Source organism: Equus caballus, chromosome 7 (genome assembly GCF_041296265.1).
Source record: "Equus caballus isolate H_3958 breed thoroughbred chromosome 7, TB-T2T, whole genome shotgun sequence".
NCBI lineage: Eukaryota > Metazoa > Chordata > Mammalia > Perissodactyla > Equidae > Equus > Equus caballus.
This window is the reverse complement of record NC_091690.1, coordinates 25,410,480-25,431,936: the sequence shown is the minus strand read 5'-3', so window position 1 is coordinate 25,431,936 and position 21,457 is coordinate 25,410,480. Positions and strand designations below refer to the sequence as shown.

The following is a 21,457-nucleotide window of genomic DNA, read 5'->3' as shown; positions in this document are numbered from 1 at the left end:
CATGAAAGGAGCTGGAAGTGGTAGTTTGAGAAGCAGAGGAGAGGAGCAGTGTGGTACTCTGAGGTGGAAGCCAAAGAAGGAGAGAGAAAGCATCCACAGAATGGAGGCCATCCTCCCAGGCCAGAGGTTCCAGAAAGCTCCAAGAAGGATTTTTATGTGTGTCTAGGTTTGGGAACATAGCACTGTCAAGTCAGCAGAGAAATGAAGAAAAAAGGAGAGGTTCACTGTGATCCAGCCAACCGCCCATATATTCAATTTTTCTCCTAAGGGTATGACCCCTTCATAAAGAGGCTCATATTCACTGTAGGATGGTGGTTGACCAGCTGGTCCAGGCTCCTCTAAGCACCATCCCCAGCTAGCTGAGGAGTAGCAGCTAGTGCACAGGTGGTCTTCACCCTTGCTCATTGTCCCTTGTGAGACATTTCTTTGATGGGAGTCGACAATGTTGGGAGAAACTCTAGGTCTGCTGACCCTATTTTGCTGTCTCCTCAGAGTCTGTCATAGGGAACTGCATGGATAGAAGTTCTCCAGGACAAGCAATGGAGCTGCCAGATCACAATGGACTTGGGTACCCAGCACGCCCCTCAGTCAGTGAACACCACAGGCCCCGGACCCTCCAGAGACACCACACGATTCAGAACAGCGACGATGCTTACGTATGTTGGTCCCCTCCTGCTTCTAAGAGGTGGGATCCTAGCAGTGCCAACATTGAAAGCAGAACTTAGTAATGTGGGATAGCATTTATTTCTCCATTCTTCTCAGCCAGAGTCCAGCACCTCTGGGAACTACAGGAGCATGTTTTGAACCACCCTAACAGACCAGCCCCTAACTGCAGTAGACTTTCAGTGGAATCTATACCCCAAATTTTAGACTGAGGAATCAAGGGTAGTTGCCATCTGTTCCCTCTAGTCTTCGTTACTGAACTTCTTCCCAAACAGTCTAAACTCAAGCCCCAGCAAGTGCACCCTCAGGCTCTTAGTTAGGTTTCTGGTGGCTGCATTGAATGTGTTCAGAGAAAGGGAGCTGGTCTGGCGTAGCAAAGCTTCGCTTTCCTAGGGCGGACTCTGAGGGCAGTGCTGTCTACTACAGTAGCAACTAGACACATGGAGCTTTTCAAATTTAAACGTACAGATCTTCCTCGACTTACAATGAGAGTACATCCCAATAAACCCATTATAAGTTGAAAATATGCTAAGTCGAAAATGCATCGAATACACCTAATCTGTTGAACATCATAGCTTACTTAGCTCAGCCTACCTTAAACGTGCTCAGAACACACATTAGCCTACAGTTGAGCAAAATCATCTCACACAAAGCCTATTTTATAATACAGTGTTGACTATCTCATGCAATTTATTGGCTTCTGTACTGAAAGGGAAACACAGCATGGTTGTGTGGGTGCAGAATGGCTGTCAGTGTGTCGGTTGTTCGCCCTGGTGATGGCGGGACCAACCGGGAGCTGCGGCTGCTGCCACTGCCAGCATCACAGGAGTGGCTCATGCTGCAGATCAACGGCCCAGGCAAAGATCAAGGTTCAAAATTCGAAGTACAGTTCTACTGAATGCCTATTCCTTTCACACTGTTGTAAAGTCAAAATGTCACAAGTTGAACCATCATAAGTCAGAGACCCTCTGTAATTAAAACAAAATAAAATAAAAATATAGTTTCTCAGTCACACTAGTCACATTTCAAGTGCTCAGTAGCCACTGTGGCGAGTGGCTCCATATTGGACAGGGCAGATAAAGAACATTTCTCTCCTCATAGAGGGTGCTATTGGACACTGCTGTCCTAAGACAGACTCCTAGTGGTAATGGGGATGTGTCAGAAACAGGGTCTTGGTGGGCCATATAGGTGTCAAGGGCATCTGACCAGCAGCAGAGATGCACCGTGCTTTCCCCCACCCCTCCCCACTGCGTGGGGGTAGCTGAGGCAGGATGGCATTGCAGAGGAAGGGAGTCTGGATGGTACTGCTTGGGAGTAATGCCTGAGACTGCTCTTTTAGAGGGAACCGCTATCTCGCAGGGTCACCTGAGAGTGCCACGTTGTCTGGTATCCTTACTTCTTTTCCTAACGTTTTCTACAGGTGCAACTAGATAACTTGCCCGGAATGAGTCTCGTGGCCGGGAAAGCACTTAGTTCCGCACGGATGTCAGATGCAGTTCTCAGTCAGTCCTCACTCATGGGGAGTCAGCAGTTTCAGGATGGGGAAAATGAGGGTAAGGGCCTTATGCATGGGGCACCCCGGGGAAGTTCCTGCAGGCCCCCTCTCCATCTTCACCAGGGACTGCTCCCCTCTTCTGTATAAAGAGTTCATGGGAAAGCAGAGCCACAGCATCCCCAAAGGGTTCTGGACACAAAACCCTCCCCACTTCTCTTCCCCTGAATGTGGGTGCATGAAGGAGCACGTCTTCTGGTTGAGAGCAGAGGTATCACATTTCTGTTTGTGATGCTTTGTAACTCTAGAACTGTTTTTCTGGTTCTGATTAGAGGGCATTGTGTTCTAATGGAATATTCCTCTCTCTCTTAGAACCAGTAAAGGGAGGGCATCATAATAAATATAAAGCATCGGCTTTGGAATGGACAGGTCTGCAGGAAATTCTGACTGCACCCTTTACAGGCTCCACGGGCAAGGTGCTTAATCATTCTGAGCCCTGAGGTTGTCCTCTGTCAAGTGGCAGAAACAGCAGAGCCTGTATCCTAGACTGTGCTGTGACATGAACGGCTTAGTGAGTTTAAAGCACTTAGAACAATGCCTGGAACACAGAGTGGCCAGTAGTCAGTGTCTGCTGGCAGTCGGGTCGTCTTCTCCCTTAAAGAGCTAAGTCTTTGAGAAGGAGCAGTACTGTCTTCTCCCTCACTACAGTAGCTCATAGTGCTTGATGGTGGGAGACAGTCAAGGAAAAGGGAACAATAACACACTTAGAGACTACAGGAAGTATCCTGGCCCCTAGCCCACAGTCACCCAACACGTTGAGGGCCTGTTAGGAGCTCGAATTCAGGTCTGGGAGTCAGCTACAGGGTGCTCAGACTTCTCTCCCTCCCTTCTCTCCCCTTTGCCCACCTACCCTCCTAGCTCCCTGCAAATCTCCTGTGTTCTTTTTGGTCTTGCAGAGAGCGGGCAGAGTCTAGGAGGCCATGAGCACTCAGACCTCACTGATGGCAGCCAGCATTTAAACTCCTCTTGCTATCCATCAACGTGTATTACAGACATTCTGCTCAGCTACAAGCACCCCGAGGTCTCCTTCAGCATGGAACAGGCAGGCGTGTAACAGGAAATGGAGAGTGAGTATCCCCCTGGCCAGGGCCAGACCAGCCCTTTGGCCCAGTGTCAGCTCCTGATCCCGTCAAGAGATCCCTTCCAGGCGTGGTAGCCAGTGAGCTCGCCAACACCACTCTTGCCCTCCTGGTCTTTGCATCTTCCTGCGCTTTCATTAAGCACTATGCTTGTTGTTTTGGGGTGTCAGTAGGGGACACACAGAAGAAATGCTGGCCGTAGTCCCTTGGTTTACTTACAGGGCATAAGACACACGTGTTATAGGTGCCGTAGCCTTCACAGAGACAGTCAGTGAGCTGCAGCTTTAGAGGACAGAGGGGACACGGCCAGGGTAATAAGGAAAGGAGGCGGTCCTCGAACTCAGTCCTGAAGGATGAAACCCAGCAAGAAAACATGTGCAGTCGTATTTTTAAGGCTGTGCTGTAAGTGGCAGAATATTCCAGATGGGGGAAATATGTGATCAGAGGCCAGTGGTAGGAAATGGGTAAGTTGACCAGTTTGTCTGGAGTAATGCCTAAAAGTACATAGTACTGGCTCTGTCTTTGAAAACTGTTTGACAGAAAAGACTTGATGAAAGTTAAGCCATCTGGCAAATCCATATTAGAGCCTCAGTATGGCAAACCTCTTAAAATGCCTGAGGGAAAGTGAACCAGTTGCATTTATGAAGAAGTTTTCAATTGAATATTTGAGACGTCGTCTTTTCAGACTGATTCTCCTCTGTGTCCACTCTGTTGGCAGGTCTGTGTACAGCTCGCAGATGAAGAGGCTGACTTTAAACCAACAGTATCTAGCAGCATTGCACCAAATTGCCATTGTGTTTCTCTCCACCCAGAACGTCATGGCTCCTTTCCTCACATTTGGTTCATCAGTGTGCTGTTCTTTGGGTTCTGAGGGGGTTTTGCCATGTTTGCTTGTATGACCAAGTCACCAAGGAAATAAACAGGAAATCCATGTTCGCCACCTTTTGTGAAAGCGTATTTGGTGTATTTGAGTTGGTGCTTTGGTTTGGTTTGGGTTGGGTTTTGGTTTGTTTTTGTTTTGCTTTGTTTTGTTTTTGATATGTTTTCTTTTGGAGGTGATTTTCTTTCGTTTCTCCTTTTTTTTTCTTTCTTTTTCTTTTCGTTTTTGGGACAGAAAGGCAAAGCAGTTAGAGTACAGAGGCAGGGGACCCACAGCCTCTCCCCTCCCAGCCTCCGCCCACAGAGCACCCTCCAGGCCTCAGCATTGCTCCTCCGAGGAAGCACATTCTAAAGGATAACATCTTCTGGAATCACAGTGGCTGGGAAAGTGAAAGAAGAAGGGTGATGGCCCATGGGACTTGGAGAGCAAAACGTTGAACCTGGGGAGGTCTTTACTGCTGGGATCACTGAAGGACATGTCTTGCCCAGCCAGGATCATATCAGAACATTAGCGTGGAGGCTGAGGGTGACCTGGCGTTGGTGGGCTGCCGGTCAGAATGTCTCAGTGAGAGCCTGCTCTGCTCTATAACTCAGCTCCCCGGCTGTCACATGGCAAGTTGGTTGCCTTTGCCATCCTACTGGTTCCAACCATGGACTGAGCACCCAATAGTGGTGCATTATGCTTTTTGTGTCACCTTTCATCCTCATTTTATATTGTGCTATAAAAAGGATTGTCTTCATATATATATATATATATATATATATATATATATATATATATATATATACACACATATATATGTGTGTGTATATATCTATATATGCCTTTCCCTTTCAGCCTCTTTGTCACAAGCAAGAAGAATAGGAGGTTGTCTTGGGTCCTGCCTCTCTCCTAACCTTCTCCTCCTCCGTGGGCATCCTCAGCCCCTATTTTAATTCTTTATCATGTAGGAATTGTTTTTGGTAAATGTTGATATTATTATTATTATTATTATTATTATTAATAAATAAAAACAAAAGGAATTTTTGTTTTAAAGAGAAATGTTTAACCAGATTCTGTTCTATTTGAATTGTGACTTGCACCTTTTGTTCAAAGTATTTTATTTAGACATTGTAATTGTGACCAGTTCTTACTTGTGCCAGTGACAGAAATAGTGGTCTCCTTTCCCCAGTTGAAGCAGTGCATATGCAATAGCTATTGTGTCACTATCTTTATTTTTCTTCACTGTTAGAAACCAAAGTCTTCTCTGCTGGCTGGGGGCTGACAGAGGATCTGGGTTATCTCCTTCTGATCTTCAAAACAAGAAAGAGAAGTTAAATATTCTGACTCTTGATCTTTTTTTCTCATAAAGGAGAGTAAAAGGTCCCCAGTCTCCTCCTAGTCTTTCATCCTGAATTTGCACAGAAGAAAGCGGGTGCCCAGCATGGCCATCCTGATGTCGCTGACGGGATCCCCATGCAGCTTGTCCTTCTCACTGATATTGGCAGCTCAGCTCCTGGACCCAGTATCCCTCGAGTGGATTTCTGCAGAGCAAGAGTCTTTCTTGGGATCTTTTCCATGGTCCCCAATCTCCCCTCCACTTAGCGGGGCCACCAACTACTCACCAGAAGGAGGCTACCAAGAAAGCCCTAACAGCTACTTTTTGACTTCTCTGGGCTTTTTCCAACTCCGATGCCCCGCAACTGCGCCCCTACCCCCATGCTCAGCCTGTTCCGTTTTCATGGTACTGTATTGATGGAAGAGCAGACTGCCACCTCCAGCAACCACCCAGATGAAAGCCAGTGAGCCTATTAACCGTGCCATCTTGCGAACTACACTTTTAAAAAATCATTGCTTTGTATTGTAGTAACCAATATGCGCAGTATATGTTGAATGTATATGGATATACTTTCCTATTTCTGTTCTTTGAAAATGTCAGAAGTATTTTTTCTTTCTCATTTATGTTGAACTAAAAAAGGATTAAAAAAAATCTCCAGACCCAAGTTGCAGTAAGACCTTTAGTCCTTTCTTTGTGGGCACTTAACAACTTAGTAACTTAGTTGGACAGTAGGGGATTGTGAAAATAAAAACCTGATTACGATCTTACGTTGATATATTATTTGCCTTGTGGTTCGGAGTCTCATTGAGAGAAGCATCCAGTTGGGTGGAAGCTGGAACACAGGAGGCTGAAGAAGTCTACCAAGCGTGAGTGGAACTTTGAGCAATCCATTATCTCACCCCAGCTTGTAAAGTAGCATTCTCTAGAACCTTGAACTCAGCTCCGCACTGTGTCCCCAGGGACCTGGCTTGGACTCTGCCCCCTCAGAAGGGAGCATCTGAGTTTGCTGAGTTGGATGGAAAACAGATTCCTTGAGAGAGAGTTTTGAAGGAGTAGAAGGAGGACCTGAAAGAGCTGGCACAGGCTGGGGCCTTTATGAAGTGACCTCAATCAGCCCAGTGATAGGATCACCAAGTAAGTGTTAGGATAGAAAGAGGACTTTATAGTTTTCTCCTTTTCCCGTGCCTGGACTCCAAAGGGGTGGGGTAGAATTTCCAGCAGATCCCAGGCATGGCTAAGGCATGGTTGATTGAAGAAGGGCGACTGAAGCTGGAAATATTGGCAGTGTTTGTAGGAAGAAGACTGACAGGACGGAACTTACAAAAGCTTTTGAGTCCCTGGTGGACTAAAAAGCGGCTGTGGGACTGTTTAGAACTGAAAAGAGCCTTCTCAAGAGGGCTCTTCTAGAAATCTGTCTGTACACACTCCCATGGAAGGCTGCCGAGTGGCTCTGGAACCAAACAGCAGCATTCCCAGATGCCTTCCAACAACTCGTAACAACCTTTTGCAGTAGGTGCCACTCTCTCCCAAAGTCAGCCAGGGTGCCTTTGGGACAAGCACAGAGGAATCAGGGCGTGGCCTCGTGGATAGACCTGGAGGTCTGAGCTCTAGAAAAGCAGCCATGCTGATAGATCCTTATTGGTCTTCTTTCTGACTTTGTGGTAGCCCCTACCCGACTCCAATTGCAAAGATGAAGAATTCAGAAGGCTGGCGTACCTGCCAAGGAGCCAGACCCCTGCTCGTGCTGGTCACAAGGGAGCTCTGCGGTCACCTTAGTCTCCTAGGCAGGAGGGCAGGAGAGAACCTTGCAGTTGGGTGCTTACCATGCACACCCTAGGGTCTGAACTGATGTGGTTTACCACCAGGAGCTGCAACAAAATTGCCAAACAGAAAATACTGAGGGGGGGCTTCTCTCAGGCCTGATCAGTCCAAACCTCCCCACCCCCAGGTCTCCCATCCGGACCTGCACCGGGTGCTCTCAGATTAGAAGTTCTGAGCGGGCTCTGTGATACAGGGCCGAATGCTCAAGTTTCCTGAGTCTCCTCCCAAGGCCCGCCCCTTCAGAAGACCCTTTACCATCCTGGGGACCCTTCCGTTAGTGTGCCAGTGTCATTCATTGAACAAATATTTGTTGAGTGTCTGTTATGTGCCAGGCCTAGCAGGGGCCAGAGTCCTCCCAGTGCAGACTGACCAGCACAACATTGGGACATAAATTGTGAAATGAGTTGCTAATCATTCTGAGCAAAATCCACTCCTGCAGTCAGCTAGCAGCGCTCTCACGTGTGTCGGGAACCCAGGGCCAGCCTCTTGGTGACTCACTTCTGGAGACTGCCAAGATCAGGGGAATTGAGTGGTGGGACTAAGGGCCTATGTTGGTCCCGCCACGCAGCCAGCCCATCCACGGGCACTTGACACCTCTAACAATGACGGGATGGACTGCAAGTCTGATTCTGAGTTGTGCCCGGTTTGGTGGTGGTGGTGGTTGTTCCAGAGGCCTCCATCCAGAAAGGCTTCCTTCTCCAAAATATTAGTAACAAGGGACTTGGGCTGGTTTAAGCCAAATAGAATGAAATGGAGCAGACACTAGTGAGTGAGTGTATTAAAGAAGAAACTGTCCTGCTTGGTAAGATGTCAGACAGCCCTCCCTAGCCCGATGCCTTGAAATCCCCGAGGGGCCGTGGGCATCAGGGCCCTGCTGCTGGCGGCCCTGGGCAACCATCCAAGAACTAGAAGCCGGGCCTCCTGATTCCCAAGTCCCGCGGACACCGAACACTGACGGCCGGAGAATGCAGGGCCGCTCTGCAGCTCCGAGCTGCAGTCTTCGCTCGGGCAAAATAACGAAGAGAATATCTGGCCTGCTGGCCTTACGGGAACATACTAAGTCAATTGTGAAAGTGGCCACTAAAGAACTGTGCAAATGTTGGATACTAGGTTTAGCCATAGTAACTATTTCAGTAGTAAACCAAAGAGAAGGGTAAAACAGTGGCAAGTAGCTTGGAATCCAACCAGTAAGTGTCTGAGATCCCCTGTGTGCTGGCAGGGACAAGCTCTACCCCAGAATGAAAAGAGCCTCTCTTGGCCTGAGACACCAGGGAGCTGCCCTAGCAGGGGAGCGGCCTCCCTCCCACTCTCTAAACAACAGGCAGGAAGCTGGGCTGGCCAAGTGGCAGCCCAGGCAGACTGTTTACTGAGGCCGCTTCTCTCTCTGCACGGTCCACAGGCCTCTGGAGGGTGGGAGGGCGGGGCAGGCAGTCCTGGAACAGAGGTCCCACATCTCAGCATCTGCAAGTCAGGGCCACACAGAGAAATACGATTCCCTGCCTTCCCCCGCTTCTGCTGCCAGAAGCCGAGGTCTTAGCTCTGGTCTGACAATGCAAGTGTATTCAGGGGGAACAAGGGGATAGAATGCCAGAAATTGGGATTCTGGGACATGGAAGAGTTTGTTTACTAAGTGCCAGGTACCTTTCCATTTTGCCATACATGTTCAAATTGAGTGCTTAAAATAACACAAATTCATTCTCTTACAGTACCGTTATGGAAGTCAAATGTCCAAAGTGGGTCACACTAGGCTAAAATCATGGTGTCAGCAGAGCTGTGTTCCTTCTGGAGGCCCAAGGAGAAAACTCCCTGCTTTGCCTCTTCCGGCTTCTAGAGGGCTGCCCACATTCCTTGGCTCATGGCCCCCTTCCAGCAATCACATCACTCTGACTTCTCTTTCCATCCTCTCTTCTCCTTCTCCAACTCTGCCTCTCCTGCCTCCCTCTTGTATATCTAAGGATCCGTGTGATGGCATTGGGCCCACCTGGATAGTCCAGGATGCCTGCCCCCTCTCAAGGTCCTTATGATCACATCTGCAAAGTCGCTTTTGCCGTAAGTGGGAGTCACAGGTTCCGGAGAGGAGGACACGGACATTGTGGGGAGGCCATTATTCTGCCTGCTATACATATTATCCCTACCCCAACTCTAGGAGATGGCATGTTCCATCATTATCTTCATTTAACAGATAAGAAACTGAGGTGTGAGGAGGGTATGTAACTCACCCAGGGTCATACAGCTAATAAGTGGCAGAGCTGGGAGTCAAATCTAAGACTGGTTCCAAAGCTTTCTTCTCTGAGGCCAAAGGCATGAGACTGGCGAGGGCGGGAGAGGCCTGGAGCCCGGCTACGCCCTGGTCTGGCAGACAGTGGCCCCAGGCTGTTGTTCAGAAAGTTAGGGAGTTTCCTGGGTAGATGGTGCAGGGCACATTCTGCCCTGGGTCCTAATTCCAAAGACCTGGGTTCGAAGTCCAGCCCTGCCTCTAACTCCCTGGGAGACAAGAGACAGTGGGCAAACTCCTTTCACCGTCTTCAGTTTCCTCGTCTGTAAGATGGTGGGGTGGGGAGAGGCTGGAGTAGTTGATCTCAAAATTCCTCTCAACTTGAACATTCGCAGGTTCTAGGACTCAGGCCCTGTCAGTGACCTGGCGTTGGAGGGCCTGGGCTTTCCAGGAGAAACCTTACACAATGGTGCCGTGAACACACAGCACTTTCCATTCACAGGATCTCTCCGGGTCTTCCAGCAACCCCGCCATTCTTGTCTCCATTTTCCTGATAGGAAACCAAGGCTCAGAGAGATTACATAACTGGCTCATGACACTCCTCCAGGATTTTGCAATTTGGAGGCAAAATGAAATGAGAAACCAGGTCTTTTCTACCTCCCGGAGGTCTCTCCCCAACACCGGTGAGCTCAGGGCTGGTGCCCATTCTCACCTGTGCCTGATCAAATGTAAACACAAACAACACGAAGATACAGGTATTCAATTTAAGTGACTTCTTTATTCTGAGATTATGCCCTTTCTAGGTGTTAAAAACTCTTTTTTGAAGCGCTGCTCCTGATTAGATGGTAGGCTTTGGGTGGGAGGGGCAGTGGGAGATTTTTACAGGACAAAATTAAAAGCTGGCAACTGTGTTGGTCTCTCAAATTTGTTTTGAAATGGCAGAGGTCTCTGAATTCTCAAAGTCTAGGAGCCCTGAGCACTCTCTAGCCTTCCCAGGCAGCTCCCTAGCACCACACGGACCTCTTGGGATGAGCCACTCGACAGAGTCTCGGTGGGAGGGCTGTCTACTGCCTTTCTGGGGCTGGGGACAGGGGTGGGTGTGACATAATCTCCCTGGAATGCAAGGGGACGGGAGAGGACATCTCATGAGTGGAGGAGTCCCAGCCAGCTTGTGTATTTTTCTTCCTTCCCTCCTCTCCCCGGGCAGGAGGCTGCGCTGGCACAATGGACAATGGCGGGCACACCGCCCCCCACCGAGGAGGAGGGGATGGATGCAGCTGACCCCGGCCCAGGAGACCTGCCAGCCTGCAACCACCTCCTCCCGCCCCCTCCTGAACCCTTGATCCCTGGCCCTGCAGCCCCCACAGCTTCCTGTTTGCCCACTCTATTTGCCAGGCCCCAGGGACGGGGTTGATCCTTGAACTCTAAGTTCCACATCGCTAGGACCAGTGAGCGGTGGCAAGGCCTGGGCTGGGCTTATCAGCCTCCCAGCCCAGCCCCTGCCTGGAGACATAAATAGGCTGGGGAGAGCTGGCTGCGCAGAGATTCCTGAGGCGCTGGAGGTAAGTGCTGCTGCCTGCTCCAGGCTCCTCTGGCTCCCCCCCCCCCCCCCCCCCAGGCTCCAGGTGCAGGAGGCTCAGACTCTGGGATTCTGGCTCCAGACTCTGCCCCATGCCCCTGATCTGGGGCTCTGGAGACCTGATGCCTGCTCTCACTCTGTGCCCCTCCTCCCCCTCCCCTGGCTGTGACGACTGGGGAACACAGAGCCCCTCCACACTAGAAGCTGCCCCACTCAGCCAGGCCCCTCTTCTCCTCCAGGTCACCCAGGTCCCTTCAGGATGAAAGCTGTGGTGCTGACCGTGGCCGTGCTCTTCCTCACGGGTAGGTGCCCCCCAACCTAGGGGCCAACCATCAGGGGAGCCCTTCTCCCTAAACCCCTGTGGTCCACCCTCCTGGGCACAAGGAGCAGAATTTCTCGCTAGCCCCTTCTCCCCCGCCTCCAGGCCTGGCATTCAGCTCAGATCCTGGCCCGCAGCTGGCCTGATCTGAGTCTCCCTCCCACCCGCAGGGAGCCAGGCTCGGCATTTCTGGCAGGGAGATGAACCCCAGTCATCTTGGGATAGAGTGAAGGATTTGGCCACCGTGTACGTGGACGCAGTCAAAGACAGCGGCAGAGAATATGTGGCCCAGTTTGAAGCCTCCGCCTTGGGAAAACAGCTGAAGTAAGGACCCAGCCTGGGGTCTGGGGCAGGGGCGGGGGCTGCCGGCCCCAGGGGGCAGAGAGGCCTGTAGGAAGATATAGCCAGACTGGCCGAATCCCCATCTACTATTGACGGCCCCACAAAAGGCCTGAATGGAGAAACAGGAATGGGATCCCTGAGCAGGGTCACAGCCTCCAGCAAGGGACAGAGCGGGGCTGCCTGGTCAGTAACCAGCACCACCTCTGTCTGCACGTGCAGCAGGCCCTTCCCCTTCGAAACCACCTCCTCTGCTCCTGCCCGCCAGCAACAGGGACAGCCGTCTTCAGAGAGGAGAATGGTCTGGAAGTATAGAGATAAGGACCTTAAAAGGCCCAGCTATGGGGACAGACGAGACTGGGTACCAAACCCAGCTCCATCTCTTACTAGCTCTTCAGCCCATCTGCACGATGGGATGTAGGGGTGGGGGGTGCACTGGGTGAGATAGTGTGTGAGAAAACCTAGGCTGGGGGGCCCACAGCCACTGCACGCTCTGGGACAGAAGGCCCAGGTCTCACTACAGGTGAGCTGGGGCGCTGGGCCTGCAGCTCCGGGGTGTCCAGGGTGCCAGGGAGGCCACCTCTGAGGCCCTCTTTCTCTTCCCCTTCAGCCTGAAACTCCTGGACAACTGGGACAGCTTGGGCACCACCCTCGGCAAGCTGCGCGAACAGTTAGGCCCGGTCACCCAGGACTTCTGGGATAAACTGGAAAAGGACACAGAAGGGCTGCGGCAGGAGCTGAACAAGGATCTGGAGCTGGTGAAGCAGAAGGTGCAGCCCTACCTGGACGATTTCCAGAAGAAGTGGCAGGAGGAAGTGGAGGTCTACCGCCAGAAGGTGGCGCCGCTGAGCGACGAGTTCCGCGAGGGCGCGCGCCAGAAGTGGCAGGAGCTGCACGAGAAGCTGACCCCGCTGGCCGAGGAGATGCGCGACCGGCTGCGCACCCACGTGGAATCGCTGCGCGTGAACCTGGCGCCCTTCAGCGAGGAGCTGCGCCAGCGCCTGGCCTCCCGGCTGCAGGCGCTCAAGGACGGCGGCGGCGCCAGCCTGGCCGAGTACCACTCCAAGGCCAGCGAGCATCTGAAGGCGCTCAGCGAGAAGGCCCACCCCGCGCTGGAGGACCTGCGCCAGGGCCTGCTGCCCGTGTTGGAGAGCCTCAAGGCCAGCTTCCTGGCTGCCATCGATGAGGCCTCCAAGCAGCTGACTCCCCAGTGAGACGCCCATGGCCACTGAGACTCCTCCCGGCCCGGACCCGAGGGCCTCTCTCCTTGGGTTCCCCTTTCCATCGGTTTCTTAGAATAAATGTTTCCAAAGTGGGATGCATGTGTTGGGTTGTATGTTTTGTGAAGCTTCAGTTATGATTTTTAAACAATAAAAAGTTCTCAAAATAAAGAAGTCTCTTTTGGGAGAATAGGGGCTGGGGGCCGGCAGCTGGAGGGCACCTGCAGGGGAGACCCACCAGGGGGCAGGGACTTCCCTGTTGATTTTGCAGCTGGAGCTCATCAGCTCGGAACCTGGGTCTCTCAGGACCTTAATCAATGTAGGGGGACCTGCTAGGCCCTGGGTGTTTGGAGTCAGGTAGTAGAGGCCCTCACCTGGGGGCCCAAACAGAAGGGAAATAAGAGGACCCAGGCAAGTGACAGATAAGCCATTGCTAAGGGCCTGGAAGAACCTCAAACAGTAAGTACCGCAGCCCCATCAGGAAAGTCGGGAAACAGGGTTGTCTCTGCTGGGAGAAGTGGATTCCCTGTCCCCACAGGTGTTCCCGTGGGTGGAGGACAGCAGCCTCTTCCAGCCCTCTGGCTCTGGGTCACTGGGGTGGGCCCTACAGGGCCTTTGGGGCTTGAAGGATTTGGGCAGGTTCAGATGAAGAGCCTGGTGCTCACTCCTTCCTCCTTTATTAATTCAGAAAACGCTGAATAAATGCTTTCCTTCTCTTTTTTCACAAGGGCAGCATGCCACTCTTCACACTCCCACCCTATCCAGACACAGCCGCTCTTTCCTCAGCCACAGCTGTGCAAGCCAACCGTCCCACCCCCGGGGCCCCAAGCCCTGCCAACCCACTGTCTGCCAGCTCTGGCCTGAGTCAGAAAAATAATCATCACCTCTTGCAGGTAATTAGCATGTTTTTATTGCCCCAGATGCTTTCACATCTGCCATCCCACCACACCCTTCCCGAATTCGCCTGTAGACTGCCATTAAATCCGTGGGAGAGATGAGGAAGCTGAACTGGGAGATGTGAAGTTGCTCGCCGAGGCCGAAGAGCAGGATGGGCAGAATGGTCCTTTCTAGACGCATCTGCCCCTGGGCATCCATGATTTTTTTTTTTTTAAAGTGTGTGGCCAGGTACTAAGGTTTGCATAGATGTGCACACAGGCACACACATCCTTGTGTACATCTCTGTTCACAGCCAGCCCCCCTTCATACTCAGGTACGTATACCCCGGGCGCATGCTCATCGTGCCTGTGCACATCCCCAAAGATCCAGGCTGTACATCCATGGAGCCTTCCCCACCCTCCCGCAGGGCCTTTCCCTGGCACAGGCTGCTGGATGATGTGTCCCTCCCCCGCCTCCAGTGTGCTTTAAGAACTCTCGGATAAAGGAGGGAGGTGGTACTTCTGAACCCTCCAGATCTACGACAATAGGAAGCAAGCCCAGATTTGGGGGAGAACATTTTCCAGGTGTGAGGGCTGCAGTCCCTGGGTCAGTTGGGCCAGAAGACAAGCCCGGGTGGATTTCCAAAGAGAGAGCAGACATCTCCTATTGGGGCTGGATGTCCTGATGCCACCAAGATCTGTCAAGGAGCACTCTGACACCTGGCCTAGGAGGAACTAAGCAGAATATGGGTAGCCAACCTGGGCTTGAGGTCTGGCTCTGCCATTTGCTGGCTCTGTGACACTGGACACGTGCCTTCACCTGTCTGAGCCTCAGATTTTTCATTGAAACAGTGGGGGGCCTGCTCAAGTAGTCTGTGGTTCTGGAACTCTCTGTCGTGAACATCTGTTGGGTGGTGGGGACTCAACGGAAGCAGCCTTTGTTGGGTAACTTTGGGTTCCTTCTTTATCACCGGGACACAGGCGCCCCCCTCCAATCCTGGTCCCAAGGGGACAATCAGCTCAGCCTATAGCAACAATGACAAACATTTACCAGGTACCTTTGATGGGCCAGGTTCTGTGCCCCGTCTCATTTCATTCATTCATTCAACGAACTCACAATGGAGGAGGTATTATTGTGCCCACTTTACAGATAAGAAACTGAGCCTGATATAAAGTGATGGAGCCAAGACCAGAGATTAGTTGCATCTTACTCCAACCACCACTCCCACCCCCCAACCCCGGGCCCCTTCCCTCAAGTGTGGTTGCAGGGGCCAGGCGGCCTGGGTGGTGCAAGTCAGCTCCATAATTCTGGTGAACACACACAGTCTCAACTCTGATGATGACAGAAAAATGCCAGCCACCATGCCTGGCACAGAGCACACACTCCAGTCTGGTCGTCTGGCATTTGGCAGTTTATCAAAGCATCGTCCGGTCTCTGACCCCTTCTGCTCCTCCACACAAGCCTGTCGAGGTGGCAGGGTAGGTAGGGGCATCCCCACCTTACAGACGCAGAAACTGGGGCCCAGACACCACCAGCTCCTAAGAGGTGAGGAGGGCACTGGCCCCAGGCCCGCTGGGGTTGGAGTCAGTCCAGTGTCCCCCCAGAGAACAGCCGCAGCCCATTCCCACACTCAAACAACGGTACGTGTGGCACACCCCACTTGCGGCAGCTTCTCATCCAGCTTTATTGGGAGGTCGGCCTGCCTGGGGGGGATCGGGTCTGGGGTAGGGTGAGAGGGCACTGGGGATGCCGTCCTTTTTAAGCGACCTTCAGGGGCAGCCCCGGAGGCCACAGAACCCAAAGAGCCAGCAAGATGGATGGGCAGGTGGACTTGTGGTGTCGAGGTCTCAGGCAACCGCAGGGCTTGGAGTTGTGTCCTCAAAGGTGGAATCCCAGAAGCTGGAGAACTTGCCCTTTAACTTGCCCCAGTAGTCTTTCAGGGAGCTAAGGCCGTCGTTCACCCAGTCCCTGGGGTTAAATCAGCAAGGGGAAGCAACAGAGGTGGGAGTGAGAGTCGGTCTGCAGGCGGCAGCAGCCGTGGGCATCCCCAAATCCTCACTGCCTCTCCTCCCCCCTAGCAACACCCCTGAGACCTCAGGCAGGGACCCCCACAGCTGCCACCCCAGGCAGAAGAGATGCCGAAGGTGGTGATCACGGGACCCTAGCACAAGTTCAACCCAGGCTTCTCCAGGTGGGGGCAGCCTTTGTGCTACCACAGGTCCCAGGCAAGCTGGAGAGGAGTGATGGTGGGGGGGAGGTGGATAAGTTCAGGGCTGTCATTCTATTCTAGGCCAATGACACCCCCTAGAGTTGTACTACGTGGTGGCTCTGAGGGAGGTGGGGCAGGGGAAGCAGTTCCTTATTTGGAAAATCATGAGAAGATTGATGAGCTGTGTGACCTGTGGCAGATCGCTAAACCTCTCTGAGCCTCGATTTTCTCATCTGCAAAATGAGGAAAATAATACTCCATAGCTGGTTCTGAGCACTAAGAATGCCTGTGAATGCCTCTGCTATGTCACTGCAGTGGAGGTGGGGAGGGGAGCTGGGGAGAGGAGAGGACTAGTGGGCAGGGGCAGGGGGGGAGAGGAAGGATGGACTTCTGCTCCCACGGGCCCCAGGGCTTGGAACAAGGCAGAAGCGCACACATGAACACCCCGTGCTGAAATTGGTCAGGTGGGGCCTCCCAAGCCGTACCTCTAGCTGGACTCTCAGAAAAGGAAATGGAAGTGAGGGCTACAGTGGCTTCCTCAGAGACACGCAGGGCACCCAAGGGAGAAACGAGGGACAACAAAGGGAGGAGAGGCCAGGAGGCATGCAGTCCCGCCTCTGTCACCTCTCCCGGGGCAGCCTGGAAAAGCCCTGGGAAGGACCCCCATTTTATAGACCAGAGCACGGAGACTCAGAGGTGCAGGTCCTGGCCGGGCATGGGAGAGTCTCAGCCCCACCTCGGGGCCCTCGCCAAGTGAGGGGCAGGGGGGCACTGAGGATGGGGACAGGAGGGCGCACCTGGCCTGCTGGGCCATCTGGGACTCCTGCATGCTGGTCAGTGTATCCTTTGCTGTCTTGGAGGCCTGCTGCATGTAGCCCTGCACCACGTCCAGAAGGGAGGCATCCTTGTCCTCTGCAGCTCCTGCAAGGAGAGAGGGCCAAGTCAGGGGACCAATCCCTGGGGAGCCCTCGGCTCCTGCCCAGCCACCCATCAGGGCCTGGGATCCCCAAGCCACCTCCCAAGGGTCCTCCAGGCAGATAGCTGCCCCCACCCTGCCCCCAGCCCAGTCGCCACAAGCTGCTTACGGGCAGTGGCCAGGAGCGCCAGGAGGGCAGCGATGAGGAGGACCCGGGGCTGCATGGCACCTTCGTTCCTGCAGGGGAGTGTGCTGTGAGGGCTACCCCAGGTCGCCCTCCCCACCCCCCGCCACCTCTGGGCCCTCCCTGCGGAAGTGATGTGGCCTCTAAGGTTGAACCTGAGCTGGGTCAAGCCAGTAGGACAAGGTATGCTAACATGTGGAGATGGAGGGCTTTCAGACAGGGGCACCGGGGAGACCCAGGCACAGAGAGGGGGAGGGGTGGGATGGAGCAGAAAGTCCACCAGCCTAGGGATCCGGACCCCTGGGGTCTGGCCTGGTTTCTGCCCCTAACATGCTGTGGGGCTGTGGGCAGTCCCTCTCCAGGCCTCAGTTTTTCTGTCTGGCGTAGGATCAGGGTCTCTAAGATTTCTTCCAGCCCTAAACATGCAGAATCAGGGAAAGTGTGCAGATCTGAGCCAGTTCCAGGCCTACCTTGGCCACTACACTCTATGTAATTTGGGCAAGAGACCTCCCTCCTGGGCCTTGCTTTCCCGCAGTGTGCAATTGGAGGTGGGGCCGCTCATCAAGCCGCGGCTTCCTTGGCTCCAGCCAGCTCTCCTCCAGGCTTTGCTGCCTGGGCCTGGCAGGGACCCCCATCCAGCTCTCCTTTCTCCCCCACCTCCGCCTCCCAGGGGCATTACCTGGAGCAGCTGCTTCTTGGGAGGAACTGGGTAGGCAGACAAGAGGGTTCTGACCTGTTTTATATTGTCCCCAGGGCAGCAGGCACTGAGAGCCCAGTGAGCTGGGCAAAGGTCACCTGCTGATCAGTCTAGACTAGGGCCTGAGGCAGGGTGGCCAGAAGCAGCCAGGCCTGCTGGGAGAGTTGAGAAATCTCTAGAAGGCTGTGGGTGCTCATGTCGCTCTCCTGCCACTGCTGCAGCCCGAATGGGCTCAGGAACTGGGGGTCTATGGGACCTGGGGAGACCTCATTCCTTCCTAGCAGCCTGGCTCCCCGAGAAGCCAGGAGAGATGGGAGGGGGGCTTAGGGGACAAGTCAGGGACTTCTGGGCCCACCTCGTCCCTCATACTTGGTCCCTCTCTCCCCCACCCCAAGCCCTGAAAACAGGCTGGACTGGGGGCGGGGGTGGGAGGGTAAAGGGCTTCTTCAGACTTGGGAACAACTCAGTGGGTTGGGGTGGGGAGTCCAGGGAGAAGTCCCAGAAGATGTGTGCGCAGAGCTTGTGTGGGCTACGGGTGACACAGGGGCATTCACACAGCCCCCTCCCCAGCATCTCCATCTCTGGGCTTCAGTGCCAGTGCCACCCACCCAGAAGCCTCCCTGAGCTGAGCCCAGGGCACGGGCTGGTGGGAGAAGGGCAAAGGCCACTCTGAGCCCAAGGCCTTTGTCCTGCCCCTCCGCCCCCCTCCTCCCCTTGCCCTCTGGACCCTCTGATAACATTCCCCGGGATAGGAGCTGGGCTCATGGCTGGCACCCTCTCCAAATGGGGGGAGCTGGGGTAGCTTCCCAGTCCTGGGTACCTGTCACCTTGGGCCTCAGTTCCTCAGCCTGGAAGTAGCTGCCTCTTAGCCCCTTGGCTGTGTGCACAACGGGAAGGAAGGGAGACCATGGGGAGGGCTGCCTGGTGGGGAGAGTGTGCCCAGAGGAGCTCTGCAGGGGCATTCAGCTGTCCAGAAGAGGCCTCAGGCCCTTCTGGGGGTGAGGTGCCCCCTGGGCCCACTCTGGGAGCCATAGCCTGGATGGCAAGATTAGGGGACTTTTGTCTTCTGGATGCTAAGACTTTGGAACCAAGAAAGCTCAGGCTTAAATGATGCCTTTGGCACTGACTCACATGACCCAGGGCCAGAGATCTATCTCAGAGCCTTACTTTTCCCTTCTGTAAAATGGGGATAGAATACGGACATGCCAGGGCTACGGTGAAAGTAATAAGATATGTACAAAGCAGCGGGTCCACCAAGGGGCCTTGAGAAATACTCTCTCCCTTCTTCCCAAACACCTTGCCCTTGCCTGGACAGCACAGTCTGAAGGCAGGAGGAGCTTCCAACGCAGAAATTGGGTTTTGGCAGGCAGCCATCCTCTCAGGAGTAAGAAACTAGCCCCACAGTGTGAAATCAGAGCCCTGAGAAAGCATCCCAGCCCGGCCTCAGAATTCTTTATCCATGGCTGAGACTTGAAATTCCTCTATTAGAGACTCATTCCTTTGACTTAGATCTCATTTTCTGTTAAAATGCAGTTATATCAGATTGCTATGAAGGAGACATTATTAACCCTATTTTACAGGTAGGAAACCTGAGGCTCATAGGGGTAGAGATGTACCCAAGTGCACACAGCCCATCAGGGGCAGAGCTAGGAACCAGAATCCAGCCTTCAAACACCCATGCTGGTCCCAAACTGCTTGGAGAGATGAGACCCGTGGAGATTCATCGGTCACTCACACCTCAGAGCAAATGGGTTTCAGATGTCTTTCGAAGCACAGATTTTGGGGATGGGGTAGGGAGGGAAGAAAGTGATTAGGAGGTCCGCTGAAGGATTCGGGCATTGGGGATGGTAGAGGGCCACCTGTGCCCACTTCCCTCTTCTGTTCTGGCCTGTTCCTCAGCCCCGAGGTGAGGGCTGCAGTGGGAGTCCAGATTCCAGGCTGGGCTGGGGTGTGCTAGAATGGGCTGGCTAGACCCCTTGGTCCCCGGTTCCTTGGTCCCAGTTCCTCCAGCTCCCTCTCCGCCTGTGTGGAGGTCTGGAGGAGCCTGTCCTCTCTCTCCTGCTTGGCCACGGGCCCACTGAGCCCAGGGAGGTCAGGAGACGCAGCAGAGACCCAGCAGGGCAGCGCTGAGCTGGGTAGAGAACCCAGGTGTGCAGACCCGTGCAGCTGGGCCATGCACGCTGTGAGGCCTGGGACCTTATCCCTGTCAAGGGGCCTGGCACCTGTGTCCCTTCCAGCAGCTCCAGCCTGGGACTCGGTAGGGGCTGTCTCGGTGGCCAGGCTGAGCTCTCCCTCCCTCCCATTCTGGCTCCCCAGGAATGAGGAGACTGCCCTGGGCTTGGCCCACAGACCCACATATGGGCTCTAGGGAGCAACCAGTAGTGGGTGGGGAGGAGGCGGAGAAGGCTTGACCGAGTGGGGCCAGAATGGGTCCTCTGGGGTGGGGCCAACTCCCTCTGCTTCCACCTGTGTTCGAGAGAGGCTTAGTACATGAGCCTCTCTGACCCATGCCCTGCCTTTAGGCTGGACTGGGCAGCCCTGATTCAGCCCGGCCAACCAGAGGCCCTGGTTCACCATGCCTCTCCATGCTGGAAGTTCCTCCTAGGATCTCACTCAGATCCTTCCTATTACAACAGGAGATACCCGCCTTTAGTTCTGCCCTGGAAGGAGGGCCAGTGTGGAGCATATGTGGGACAGGTGTCCATATGACTTGCCTGTCCTTGGCTGGGCCTGGGTGGTCCGCTCCTGACTCTGATCTCTGGGCTGACCTCTGGTTTGAGCCCCCTGGGTGGACAGGAGGGTGGCTGTAGGTAATGCTGGACTCTTGGCCTCATTGCCTCACCAACCATTAGGTCTGTCTGTTGTACAGACAAAGAGACTGAGGCTCAGAGAGGGATGTGACTCACTCAGCATCACACAGGCCCTTTGTGCCTACCAACGTGGCCGTCCCCTGACCCGCAGGGCCAGGTCCTGCTGGAGGTGCTGGCACCTGCGCCCATGGAGAACCAGAGGCCCAGCTGGAGGCAGAGTTTGCTCTTTCCTCTAAGATTGGGCACAGGGGCTCCCAGTCTCCCCTAGCCCTCGGCACAAATCCGTCCACAGACTGGTACAAAACATGCCCCCGGACTTTGGGAAATACACACGTTCATTAATGGGGTCCCACCCACAACACGTGGGGAGGCGGCACACCACCCCCGCGGCTATGGGTGCACATACAGGCCTGCACCAGAGCCCTAGCCCAGGCCTTAGCATCGTGCCCGCAGACAGCTGAAAGATTTGCATACTTCTGTGGATCTGTACACGTCCTGGCAGACGCTCTCGAATCTGCTCAGATAGGTGCAGACACTCCCAGCGCACGTACACCCAGGCGAGCGGGACAGGCACACTGACCCTGTCACGTTGACGGCACCTGCTGCTCAGACTCTGAGTCCAGGAGGTCAAACTGCAGCTGAGGTGTCCTTTGTGACTCACTGCTCTCCTCATCTCTGGCCCGGGGGAAGGGATGGGGACACTGAGCACTGACCTTTGCACCCACTCCAGGCTGGACGGTGCCTGACTTGGGAGCAGGACAAGCCCGATGGGCCAGTGTT

General features: G+C 53.9%; 3 protein-coding genes across 16 annotated transcripts in view; 2 read left to right on the top strand and 1 right to left on the bottom strand.

The window, feature by feature from the left end:
* The window catches only part of SIK3 (SIK family kinase 3), a 241,511-nt gene extending 235,252 nt beyond the window's left edge, over nt 1–6,259 (top strand). For all 12 annotated transcript variants that reach the window (XM_070273654.1, XM_070273652.1, XM_070273653.1 and 9 more), the window contains 4 exons: nt 493–656; nt 2,084–2,216; nt 3,112–3,282; nt 4,013–6,259. In XM_070273654.1, the coding sequence (XP_070129755.1) occupies nt 493–656; nt 2,084–2,216; nt 3,112–3,269 (455 nt within the window). In that variant the 3' untranslated portion in view covers nt 3,270–3,282; nt 4,013–6,259. The remainder of the gene's footprint in view (nt 1–492; nt 657–2,083; nt 2,217–3,111; nt 3,283–4,012) is intronic.
* Nucleotides 6,260–10,125: 3,866 nt separating this feature from the next.
* On the top strand, nt 10,126–13,083 carry APOA1 (apolipoprotein A1). Of its 2 annotated transcripts, XM_070273648.1 has the most exons (5): nt 10,126–10,283; nt 10,736–11,090; nt 11,347–11,409; nt 11,597–11,750; nt 12,376–13,083. In XM_070273648.1, exons 3-5 carry the CDS (start codon nt 11,367–11,369, stop codon nt 12,977–12,979), a joined length of 801 nt encoding a protein of 266 aa, XP_070129749.1. In that variant the 5' UTR covers nt 10,126–10,283; nt 10,736–11,090; nt 11,347–11,366; the 3' UTR covers nt 12,980–13,083. The 2 variants fall into 2 exon arrangements, with proteins under 2 accessions (XP_070129749.1, XP_005611649.1); XM_005611592.4 differs by lacking the exon at nt 10,126–10,283 and having other exon boundaries at nt 10,571–11,090.
* A 2,438-nt stretch (nt 13,084–15,521) lies between these two features.
* APOC3 (apolipoprotein C3) lies at nt 15,522–17,879 on the bottom strand. Of its 2 annotated transcripts, none has more exon segments than NM_001434732.1 (4): nt 15,522–15,829; nt 16,868–16,991; nt 17,156–17,223; nt 17,850–17,879. In NM_001434732.1, coding segments are annotated over 3 exon segments (300 nt in total). In that variant the 5' UTR covers nt 17,211–17,223; nt 17,850–17,879; the 3' UTR covers nt 15,522–15,708.
* Nucleotides 17,880–21,457: the final 3,578 nt, after the last annotated feature.